This window comes from Pelodiscus sinensis, chromosome 32, assembly GCF_052426305.1.
Source record: "Pelodiscus sinensis isolate ZL-2025 chromosome 32, ASM5242630v1, whole genome shotgun sequence".
Lineage (NCBI taxonomy): Eukaryota > Metazoa > Chordata > Testudines > Trionychidae > Pelodiscus > Pelodiscus sinensis.
Window position 1 is genome coordinate 15,907,304 of NC_143083.1, and position 11,862 is coordinate 15,919,165.

At 52.0% G+C, this 11,862-nt stretch overlaps 1 protein-coding gene across 2 annotated transcripts; it reads left to right on the forward strand.

Moving 5' to 3' along the window:
• Window positions 1-2,567: 2,567 nt before the first annotated feature.
• SPMAP2 (sperm microtubule associated protein 2) lies at window positions 2,568-11,487 on the forward strand. Of its 2 annotated transcripts, XM_089775004.1 has the most exons (7): window positions 2,568-2,639; window positions 3,859-4,045; window positions 5,698-5,756; window positions 6,478-6,544; window positions 8,090-8,216; window positions 10,307-10,454; window positions 11,177-11,487. In XM_089775004.1, the coding sequence occupies exons 2-7, from the start codon at window positions 3,951-3,953 to the stop codon at window positions 11,416-11,418; spliced, it is 738 nt and encodes a 245-aa protein (XP_089631130.1). In that variant the 5' UTR covers window positions 2,568-2,639; window positions 3,859-3,950; the 3' UTR covers window positions 11,419-11,487. The 2 variants fall into 2 exon arrangements, with proteins under 2 accessions (XP_089631130.1, XP_089631131.1); XM_089775005.1 differs by lacking the exons at window positions 2,568-2,639; window positions 5,698-5,756 and having other exon boundaries at window positions 3,906-4,045.
• Window positions 11,488-11,862: the final 375 nt, after the last annotated feature.

The following is an 11,862-nucleotide window of genomic DNA, read 5'->3' on the forward strand; positions in this document are numbered from 1 at the left end:
GGAATAGCCAGCATGGGTTTGTGAAGAACAAGTCATGCCAAACTAATCTGATAGCTTTCTTTGATAGGATAACGAGCCTTGTGGATAAGGGAGAAGCAGTGGATGTCATATACCTAGACTTTAGTAAGGCATTTGATACGGTCTTGCATGATATTCTTATTGATAAACTAGGCAAATATAACTTAGATAGGGCCACGATAAGGTGGGTGCATAATTGGCTGGATAACCGTAGTCAGAGAGTTGTTGTTAACGGTTCTAAATCCTGCTGGAAAGGGATAACAAGTGGAGTTCCTCAAGGGTCTGTTTTGGGACCCGTACTGTTCAATATCTTCATCAATGATGTAGATATTGGGATAGAGAGTACGCTTATTAAGTTTGCAGATGATACCAAACTGGGTGGGGTTGCAACTTCTTTGGAGGATAGGGACATAATTCAAAATGACTGTAGCAAGTTAGAGAAATGGTCAGAGGTAAACAGGATGAGGTTTAATAAAGAGAAATGCAAAGTGCTCCACTTAGGAAGGAACAATCAGTTCCATACATACAAGATGGGAAGCGACTGTCTAGGAAGGAGCATGGCGGAAAGGGATCTAGGGGTCATAGTGGACCACAAGCTGAATATGAGTCAACAGTGTGATGCTGTTGCAAAAAAAGCAAATATGATTCTAGGTTGTATCAACAGGTGTGTTGTAAGCAAAACTCGTGAAGTCATTCTGCCGCTCTACTCTGCACTAGTTAGGCCTCAGCTGGAGTACTGTGTCCAGTTCTGGGCGCCACATTTCAAGAAAGATGTGGAGAAATTGGAAAGGGTACAGAGAAGAGCGACAAGAATGATTAAAGGTTTAGAGAACATGACCTATGAAGCCAGGCTTCATGAACTGGGCTTGTTTAGTTTGGAAAAAAGTAGATTAAGGGGGGACATGATAGCGGTTTTCAAATATCTAAAAGGTGTCACAAGGAGGAAGGAGAAAATTTGTTCCTCTTGGTTTCTGAGGACAGGACAAGGAGTAATGGGCTTAAAGTGCAGCAGGGGAGGTTTAGATTGGACATTAGGAAAAAATTCCTAACTGTCAGGGTGGTCAAATATTGGAATAAATTGCCAAGGGAGGTGGTGGAATCTCCCTCTCTGGAGATATTTAAGAACAGGTTAGATAGACATCTGTCAGGGATGGTGTAGGTGGAGCTTGGTCCTGCCTTGAGGGCGGGGGGCTGGACTCGATGACCTCTCGAGGTCCCTTCCAGTCCTATTATTCTATGATTCTGTGATCTCCTGAGAACCTGCCCAGCACTCTGTTCTGCAGGCTGCACACGGCGAGGCGGGGCAGCTGAGAGCCCCCTGGAAGTTGGGTGGTTTCTAATGGATGGATAATGCTGGATTTACAGAACAGTGTCCAGTGATGTTCAAAGCCTGGACAGAGATTTGTGACTTTTATTGTTGTGTGTCATGGAGCAAGGCCCAACTGAGCAAGGGGCTATCCAAACACAGCCCAGTGGGTCTGCCCCTCACCTCCGGTGACTGCTGGGGAGAGCCAGTGTCCGTAGGATGCCCCCTTCATCCTTGATTGGCCCTGGCTGTTGGGGATGTGGCCCAGCTGTGGAGAGACAGATCCCGCCTCAATCTCATTCCCCCACACGCACCAGGCTCGGTCTACCCCTAAAACGTGGGTACACCCAGGACAGCTGCCCGGGGTGTGAAAAGTTCACCCCCACAGAGGTGTAGGGAGGCTGAACGCAGAGAACTTGTCTGTCCTTCCAGCTAACTGCAGAGACACAAACGTCTGGGGTGGTGGCGAGGGTCCCCGCCACAGCGGAGCTGCAGCCATTCTAGTGTAGGCCGGAGGCTCTCACGCTTCACTGCAGCGTGACCCCTTCCGACACCAAACATACTCCATGGCCCCCTGAGCCTCGCCACCGGGGGCTAAAGGCCTGAGCCCCAGGGAGTCTGGATCAGCCCTCCTGACCCCACAGGTCCTGACCCACAGTTTGCGCATCTCACCCCAGCGGGGGCATTTATTCACATAGGACAAGGGGCCGGGGGAGGCCTGAACACAGAGACCAGCTGCTGGATCACGAGGCAGCAGCACAGGGTCCTGCAGCCTCCAGAGGGGTTCCAAGTTTCCCCGCCTCCTTCGCACACAGGGTGGGACTTCAGCACCAGGGGAAGGAACAGCTCCCTGAGCTGCTCCCAGGGGCTGGCCGGATCCGGGAACTGAACACGGTGCTGAGGTGCCGGGCTCACCAGCCCCTTCTCCATGGGCTAACCCTACGTTGCTGATTTCCCTGGGGATTCCTCTTCAGGAAGAGCAGTGTTGCTTAGCCCACGGGCTTGCCAGGCAGAGGTGGCCTTTTCCTAAGGGGGGCCTGCTGTGCTGGGTGCTGGCTGGACACAGGAAGGGACAGCACCCATCCCACAGATCTCCAAAGGGTGGGAGAGAAAACACAAGGCACCTAAGTGACTTGCCCAAGGTTTTCTAGGAGGACAGTGGCAGAGCCAGTCTCAAATTCTAATCCCCAGACCACTAGGCACTCAGCCTGGGGTTCCCCTGGCTACGGAAGGTGCAACCCCCCTTGCCATGGCAACCGCCTGTCTGCATCGCTGTGTTCCATAGAGGAGGAAGGCCATGAGGAGAGCAGGCCAGGTACGGGGGGGAGCAGCCCATGAGTCCAGTGGAAGGGAGAGTGGCCAGGCAGGGCCAGGGGAGAAGTCAGAGCAAGGGGTGTGGGAGAGTTTGTGGGACTTGTACCTCTCTGGCTTCCCAGAGATTGGGGGAGCAGATGTGTGGGAAAGGAACCCCACTCAACCGTGAGGGAAGGGGGGAAGCCACGTGGGGTGAAACCCAGGCCCCATTGAGGTCAGTGGGAATTTAGCCATTATCCAAGTGGGACAGGTTCTCATCTCTGCTCTCCGAGTTCCCTGCTGGTTACCGTAGCGCGCAGCCTCCCTGGGTCTGGGACTGATTTTAGGGCAGCATTTCAAGGCTTCCCCTCTGGTCGTTTGCAGGTGAAAGACTCCCTGTCTCAGCTCCAGAGGCCTGAAATTGACAACGTGTGTTACCAACAAAGCCCATAATTGTGGTTTTAATCTTGTGTAATTTAGCCCTTTTAATCTGTATTAGTCTGATAGGAAAATGTTCGGCCTTGGGACAAGGGCTAGGTAATTACGGCGTCCGCTGCGAAGATTAACAAATAACGGGTCCCAATCTGTGGACTTTAAACACGAACAATCACTGTTGATTTCAGTGAAAGCCGCGCTCAGTAACAGACCCCCCGACCATCCTCATCATCCTCCTTGTCGTGCAGGCCCGTAGGGATCGCCACGAGATATTGGGGCCCTGTTGTGCTAGCTGCTGCACAAACACATGCACCCCAAAATAGGCAGGTTGTTTATTATTATTATTATTATTATATTATTATTATTACTAATAATAAATAAACAGGTGGGTGTTTAACAGCTCTGCCCTAGGAATCGTTTTGAGAATGTTTTCTGTTATGCTGGAGGGCAAAGGAGACGACCATGAATCCCGTTACACAGTGTAATAAATATAATCATGATCTGATCTAGGTAATCCAGATTATCGTATTTAGTCCACAGCTGACGCGGGTTGGATTTCTAGTGAGTCCTGTCATGGGTCAAAGCTGTATTGTGCTAGGGGCTGTACACACAGACGAGGAAAAGACATTTCCTAGTATTGATTCTGTCACCCTCTGATTGACCAGCATGTTCCCTATGGGGCTGCATAAGGCGACTGAGGGTAGCAGCACAGCGCCTTTTGTCCTGGGTCTCCCTGCAAACCCCTCTGGCGTGTTAGTCACCAAGTGGTTCTCTTGGACGCAAAAGCTTCTTCATCCTCCCCTCAGATATGCAGTAACACGAAGCGGGCGTCCGGAAGCAGCTCACATCATCTGGAAGGGGCCTGAGCTCAGGCGCGTTTCCCAAGCAGCTGATTGCTATGGTAACTCATGCTCAAGCATGGGACAGCTCCAGGGAGAGACGCATCAGTTATCTCGCCCGGCCAAAAGTCAATCAACAGATCATCTGCAACAAGTGAGCGCAGTTCTGCCGGGTTCCTGACGTGACGGGTGGTTTCAGTCCGGCGCCTTCCTTTCTCACTGCTTTGCCCAGACACAAACCTCGGCATCAGTCTGCTTTCCTGTACGCCGGTGTCAGTCTGGGGTCACCCCTTTGGCTGAGTGGACTGACTCTGGTTTCAGTCCGGTGCGGGGGAGATCAAAATGTGATTTTAGGCGACTCTCGGTTTCGTGTTGCATCTTGTTTCCATTGCCAGCTTGTCCTCCGTGTCTGTTACTCTTTGCATGAAGTAATAGTGCTGGGCATGTCCATAGCCGCTCATTTTGGGAGGGGCGACTGTAGCACAGGGCAGTGAGGTGGCTGCCCTGGGGCTCGACACAGCTGGCATCCAGACTCCTTTGGACTCCTAAGATTCCCAGCTTGCCAGCCTCTCAAGGCCAGAGTTTAGCAGCCCGCTAGGTGGTTTTTCTGGGTGTGGCCTGATGTGGGTGCCAAGAGCCCAAAGCTGCGAAGAAAGAGCCGCTCTCAGCCGTGGGGTGGGGGAGCAAACGCAGCCCCGATGCTCAGAGCCGGTGACCCAAAGAGTCCGTGACAGAGAGGAACCCACAGTTCCTGAGCCCCGTAACTAGAAGCCCAGCCTTCCGAGCCTGACTTACGGCGCCTCTGGCCGCTGCAGGGGGGCTGTCTCTCAGGCTGCCGCTGCCATCCGGCAAGGGGTGGATTGGCAGTGCTGTCTGCTGGCACTGCGGCGCCCTGGGTGCTCGCCCTGGCTTCTCCATCTGTAACTCCCTTCCTCTGCCTGTTACGGGTGCTGGGCTCCCCATGGGGGCTGCTAGGCCCTTGGCGGGACAGCCCATGGTTCTCTGTGCTGCCCTAAAGGAGCCGCTCGGTGAATCCCAGTGAATTGTGGGAAACTATCTGTCCTGCTGGACACACAATGGAATTGGGGGACGGCTCTGGAGGACTTACCAGCGCCCGAGTGCTGCTAGCTCTAACGGGGTGTTACCAGCCCAAGGGAAGGCAAATCTGGACTCTGCCCAGGTAGCGATGTGGGCATGAGGGCTGCTAGGGGCTGTATCGGAGCTAACAACAGACCCTCAGTTTCCCCGCTGCAAAGCAGAGATAATTGTGCTCACCCACCTCTAGTGCTTGGAGACACAGGGAGGCAAAGTGCCCAGGTAAGTCCTAGGAAGGATTGTCAAAGGGGCTGTGTCCATGCAGCTGGCTGGGTGGGGCAAACACCCCCATGGCTCTGGTCAAGCCAACTCCTAGCAAGAGGGGTGTGGCTGGGGCTGCTCCGGCTCCTGGCCTGAGTGTGTAGCCTGCAGGTCAGGCGGGATCCCATTTGACCATCGCCAGCGACACCCCCAGGAGCAAGATTGGGGTGTAGATGAAGCTTGGCCTGAGACTGGGCACAGGAATTGAACTTTTACCCCAAGGGGGGGCACATTCCGTTACCCCCGCAGCAGGAGCTCACGCTTCCTTCCCACCCCAGGCCCGGTGGAAGCTTGTTCTTCCGCCCCCCGCCCCCCCCCCCGCGGTCCTGGGGCTGGCCTAGTGCTGTGCCCTGACGATTAGCAAGTGCCCCTGCTTCCCCTCCCCTGTGCATGCCTGAGCTGGGCCGAATGGGCCTCCAGTAACCTGGCTGTGTTGGATGGTCCTTGCAGGGTCTCAGTGTACTGGACAGACAAACCGCCACCCAAGGCTCACAGGTTCACCGTCCCTGGTAAGTCGAGTGTTTTGCTGCCTGATGGGAAATTAAACAACAATTCCACATGCCCTAAACGCAGTTCAATGGTGAGTCTAGGACAGCGGGGGAGGGGGGCCCCTTCAGCAGGCACCCCTTGCAGAACCGCCCTATCCCGGGAGACCGCCCTGGTTATGACAATCTTGTGGCCCCCTGAGATGAAGGAGGCTGCTCATGCGACTTACTCACGAGGCCAGGCTGCCCATTGCTGCTCCAGGGGTATGTCCCTGGCCTCTGTTCGTCTGGAGGTGGGTGACAGGGGAGGGATCGCGTGAGGATTCCCTGTTGAATTCCCTCCCTCTGGGGCATCTGGCATTGGCCACGGTCGGCAGACAGGACACTGGCCTGTTGGTTTGACCCAGTCTGGCCGTTCTTATGTTCTTATGTGGTCAGAATCAACCCAATGGACAAGTGCTAGGGCGGAGCAAACTTCCTTTTGCCCAATGTCCCCCCCACTCAAGCGCTGCACCTTCCAGAATCCAGTCGGGAATGCCGTCCTGTCCCGCTGGCAAACAGGCAAGTAAAAGCTGAGTCATGAATAACCTCCTCCCTTTTGCTCCCCAATTCCTGCCGGACCAGGCAGAGAATGCCTCGCAGCAAAACATCTATTCAGGTTTTTATGGGCTGTTACACAGCTAACGCAATGTGAGTTCTTCAGAAAAAGCTCTGTGGGTCTCAGTTTACTTTTCTTCCTCCCCAGTCTTAACGCCAAGACAGGAAGAACTTTCTCGATCCAAAATGATCTACCGAGGATTTGAAGAAAACAGGTGGGGGAGAAATTGACTAGAAAGAATTCTGTGTTACACAGAGATCCAATTGGAAAACTGTTAACATTCAGCTGCAGGAACGTCCTAATGAATTATTTGTTATTCCCTACTTAAGAAGGCTTAGCCATCCACTGCGGAAGTAGTGAGAATGCCCCGTGATCTGAGGTCAGCAATCATGCAGCAGAGGGGACATCAGACAGGGCCACTGACGGAGTGGGGGGAGAACAATTGCTAACCCTAACCCTAACCCTTGCCAAAGCAATTTAACTACTGGGATGGCTCTTCATCAAAATCACTTACGATGCATCTGCACTGCACCCTTAGCACGAAGTGAGACACGCAAATTGCAGATCTTCTTTCGATTCTTTTTCAAAATAGGCTATTTCGAAATTTGGCACCTCTACACAGCACCAAGTTTTGAAATAACACACTACTTCGAGACATCCCTCATCCCTCGTGCGACGAGGTTTACGGGGTGCTGAACTATTTCGCAATGGCGGACGTGTTGAAAAGACATGGGGTAGCTTTTCGGGATACATCTGGTACCCTGAAATCGCAGTGCAGTGTAGACGTACCCTCCAGGTGACAATTTTGTCAAGTCGACATCCCCTCAGGAAGCATGGATCACAGATCACATTTGACTTGTGAGCCAGTCAGACGGTGCAAGTGAAGCAGGATTGGCCAGTTTGGCAGTGGTATGGATGAGCTTGAGCAAACGCCTCCATGTTGCCAGAAATGCTGATTCCCCAGGTTTCTGAGTGGCGGCGCTGACCTCCAGCATGGTGGGGAGGGAGTGTGAAGTCAGGAAAGAGGCCCGTGGTCTGGAAGAAGCAGTCATGGGCTGCTGAGTGTGCTGCTGGAGGTACTGCACACGAGGAATGGACTGCGGCTTGGCACACTAACGCTCCTGGGGGAGCAGGGTTCACAAGACATGGGGGCTGCGTCTAGACTGGCATGATTTTCCGCAAATGCTTTTAATGGAAAAGTTTTCTGTTAAAAGCATTTGCGGGAAAGAGCATCTAGATTGGCACGGATGCTTTTCCACAAAAGCACTTTTTGCTGTGCCCATCTAGACACGGTTTTGCGCAAAAAAGCCCCGATCGCCATTTTCGCAATCGGGGCTTTTTTGCGCAAAACAAATCTGAGCTGTCTACACTGGCCCGTTTGCGCAAAAGGACTTTTGCCCGAACGGGAGCAGCGTAGTATTTCCGCAAAAAGCTGATTTCAGACAGTAGGACGTCAGTGTTCTTGAGGCAATTCAAGCGGCCAGTGTAGACAGCTGACAAGTTTTTCTGCAAAAGCAGTTGCTTTTGCGGAAAAACTTGCCAGTCTAGATGCAGCCGGGGTATTAGATCCTCAGAGTCCTTGCCTGATACGGACTTAGATTCCTCCTGTTGCTTCAGTCACAGACAGCATTCTTCTTCCCGTCCAGCCATAGGGAGCTGTCTAGGGTTGCTGTGTGCTGTTAAATTGTGACCTCACTCGACTCCAGAGGTGGCTGCATTCCTAACTAAATCACCCCCTTCCTTCCCTCGCTGAACACAGGTCCATTCCAATATGGCCAGTGAGTGCCCCCTCCAAGCATACTGTGGCTTCCCCCAGGGTGAAGGAGCTGGCACGTCCAAAACTGGTCAACAGTGCCTGGAAAATCGACCGCCCTGTCTACACCACAGTATGTATTCGCCACAGTGAATCAGTCACCCCTCTGACCGCAAGGTTCTTCATATTTGACAGCATCCTCATTGACAACAGGGATGTTGATCTGTGTGTGTGCGCATAGGCGTGCCCAGGTGCGTGCTGGCTTTTTACTCGTTTGCCTGCGTTCGCCATTACAGTTTCAACCATCAGACTCTGCAGTCTCCATTTTCCTGCGGCAGGGCGGGCCACAGGTGGAACTCCTCTTCCACTGATGATTTTGGCCTTGATTCACTTCTGCTGCCTGCCTGGTGCATTCATTTGTACCTGTGCCAAGTGGGTGTGAAACTAACTACTGACAAAAACAACAAGGAGTCCTGTGGCACCTTAGAGATGAACATTTATAGGGCATAAGCTTTTGTGGGTAAAACCCACTTCCGAAATTACAGCAGCAGGGGGATATATATATATAAAGTACTGGTATAACAGAAGAAGGGTGTCACGTAGCAAGTGTAGGCCCAATGTCAATGAGGCCAATTTAATCAGGGTGGATGTGGCTCACGCCCAACAGCTGCTGGGGAGGTGTGAATACCAAGAGAGGGGAAATGGCCTTTGTAGTGACAGAACCATTCTAAGTCCTTATTCAGTCCTCATTTGATCATGTTGAATTTGCAAATGAATGGCAGCTATTTGTAGAAGGATGGCTACTTTTAAATCTATGTCTGAATGTCCAGGTGTGGATATACCCCTCCCTCCATAACTTCCACTCCAACTCATCGGACAAAGTGGGTTTTACCCATGAAAGCTCATGACCTAATAAATCTCTAAGGTGCCACAAGACTCCTCGTTGTTTTTGCAGATACAGACTAATACAGCGACCCCTCTGAGGCTTGTAATTACTTACAGTAGCACCTAGAGGCCCCAACCGAGATTATACTAGGTGCTGTACAGACACATGGTGAAAGTCCCTGCTCCAAAAAGCTCACAGACAATAGGGTGGGAGGGGAAACTGAGGTACAGAGTGATGATGGGATTTGTCCAAGTCACACAGCGAGTGTGCAGCAAAACCAGGGTAAGCACCCAGATTTTCAGATTCTCAGTCCCAAGAGGTTAGCCTCAAGACCACATCACCTCCCCTTTCTGGTGTGGTATTATTTGTATAGCAGCCAGAAAGCCCAGCCTTGGACCAGGTTCTGCTGTGCTAGGTGCAGCGTTTCACACTCACTCTGCACTGGCAGGTGCAAGCCAGTGAAGAATCAGGCCCTTCATATCCTGTCGGAAGAGAATTAGGCCATAGAGCCAAATAACAAAGAGCACATTAGCTGTTAACAGCCACACTGAGCATAGCAGACAAGTCACTGTTTCTACAGGGCCCCCAGGATGCAGAGTGCTTTGCAGACAAACCCCAAGAAAACAATCTCTGTTTCACATTTGAAAACCTGAGCAAGTCCCTTTGCAGCTGACTCCCCCCAGCTTTGAAAGGGTGGCGTATTTTGTGGGAAGGAAAGGGGCTTGCAGCAGCTGGCATGTCGTCATATCCACGTGTAGCAAAGTTTCACGGCACATACATGGCTAATGGCTGCATTCACGTGACGTCTGCTGCTGTTTGCCCAGCGTGACTAGAACTGTGGACGTGTGCAGCTCATGGTAATTGTCCATTTGTTTTCTTTACTCAGGAAAAGTCGGTGCTAAAGCAACATCTGGTTTTTTTGTTTTTATGTTTCTCTTTATCCAGGTTCCCATTTGGGTGAGTTACTTACCCACTCCCACATAGTAGGTCATTGGCTCAGCGTAGCACCTCCAGACTGCTCTACGATGCTTGTGTGTGTGTGTGAGTGTGCAGCACTGCTTTCTGCTAGACAGAGTCAGAACTGCACATGGGTGTGTCATAGGCCTTATGCTGCTTGGTGATACTTTCCTGTAGTGCTAGTGATGGGCACCCGCACTGCTGCAGCACATTGATCTGAGATCTTCCCACACTGAAGACATCCAATTCCAAATGACCACGCTATGTGCCATGGGGGAAGTTCAAAGCCATTAAAAAATGCTTCATTTCTTCAATTGATCTCCAACCAGGGCAGCTGGAGGAATTCAAAACTGACCTGATCCTAAGCATTTGGGTTTCAGGTGAGCAAAGGAGCGAGGACTGCTGTGACCCGAGAACGAACCATTCATCTGGCTAAACCAAAGAAACGGGACTTCTTGGCCAAGATGGACGCCTCGTCCACACCTCCACGGAGCATCGCACAACTCACCAGGACTGAACACTTAGCCCGTAAGAGCCCACATTCCCCTCCTTTTGGACACAGACCTTTTGCCTCAAGATCGGCCCTGCTGCGTCCCAGGGCTGTGCAGCAACAGAAATCTCTTGTAGAGAAACATCTGGGTTTTGGGAAACCAGCTTTCCAAATAAAGGGCATTGTGTCTCCCCAAGGCTGCACAGCTTCTCTGGCCTTCCTTGGGCTCTGCAGAGATGGAGGAAGGGCTGCCTGTGTCACTGGGCGATAAGCTGGCAGGGATCGAACCCAGAATTCAAATCAGAGCCCTCGCTTTCTCTCAGCAGGTGGTAAAGAGCTCTTCTCCACTCCACAGCTCTCGGCAGCAGGTGGTTCGAAAATGCCACCTCTAGAGTTCAGGATGGATCAGTGTCTGTAGCGCTAATGTACCATAGCGGTGCTAAGGATTAGTCCTGTGATGAGGAGCATTGTCTAGTGGTTAAAGCACAGAACCAGGAGCGTTGGACAATCCAGGTTCTAGCATGAAGCTCAGCCATGGTGTCTGACCTTGGACCCTTCCCTCATCCACAAACTAGGGGTAACACACTTGTCTCCCTGGGGCACTGTGGAGCTTAACAAATAAAGGCTTGTAAAATGCCTTGAGATCCTCAGAGGGAAGGGGCTAGCGACAGCCCGTGGAATACAGAAACCTCAAGACATTTTCCTCAGATTAAAACATGAAGCATATTCCTTTTCTTTCCCTTCTGCTCTGTTCTCATAGGGCCGAAAACGGAACACCCGTCCTGCCTCCCGGACAAACCAATCCGGTGGCCTGTGTCCACGGGCGCCAGGAATGCCGTCATGTCGGCGAGGCTCTCGGAGCTCGCCCAACCCAAGGTCCGCAAGCAGATCTTTGAGGGCTACAACCCGTACAGGATCTCCGGTGCTGCCCTGCATGCAGAAGCAAGTGTCCGTGTGCAGGAACTCAGCATCCCTCAAAGAATAAGAAAAAAGAGGTTGTAAGTTTTGGGCTGCCCTGCACTGACTTGGTCTGTCTTTGCATGCACATTAAATGGTTTGCAATGTAGTTCAGCATGCTGTCCTGTGTTGTGTGCTCATGGTCCATCCCAGAAGGTTGCTGGGGGCTGGAAGTTTCTGCATATGCTGACTGTGATGGCAGTCGTGGCATGCTGGGGAAGGGAGCTGTCGGGTGGAAAGTCCTTGCTACCCAGTGCAAGCAGGGAGGTTCTGAGAGCGCCAAACGAGCGATTGGCTTTGCAGGCTTAAATACAAGGTGAAAACTGCCTGCCATTGTGGTGTCAGGAGGTATATCTGCATCTCACAGCACCCACCTCCTGGGTACGACTGGGTGAATGCTGCAGAGGACGTTTAATTGCAATACAACTTGTGAATTTACTCCCGGGGTGCCTCCGCCCCCTTCTAGTCAAACATTTGTGCCAGCGAAAT

Bases quoted from the DNA above. Each gene is read 5' to 3' on its own strand.
- SPMAP2 (XM_089775004.1), top strand. From the start codon at position 3,951: ATGGTAACTCATGCTCAAGCATGGGACAGCTCCAGGGAGAGACGCATC. The intron at 4,046-5,697 runs GTGAGCGCAGTT...TGGTCCTTGCAG, and splicing joins CAACAGATCATCTGCAACAA to GGTCTCAGTGTACTGGACAG. The intron at 8,217-10,306 runs GTATGTATTCGC...TTTGGGTTTCAG, and splicing joins ACCGCCCTGTCTACACCACA to GTGAGCAAAGGAGCGAGGAC.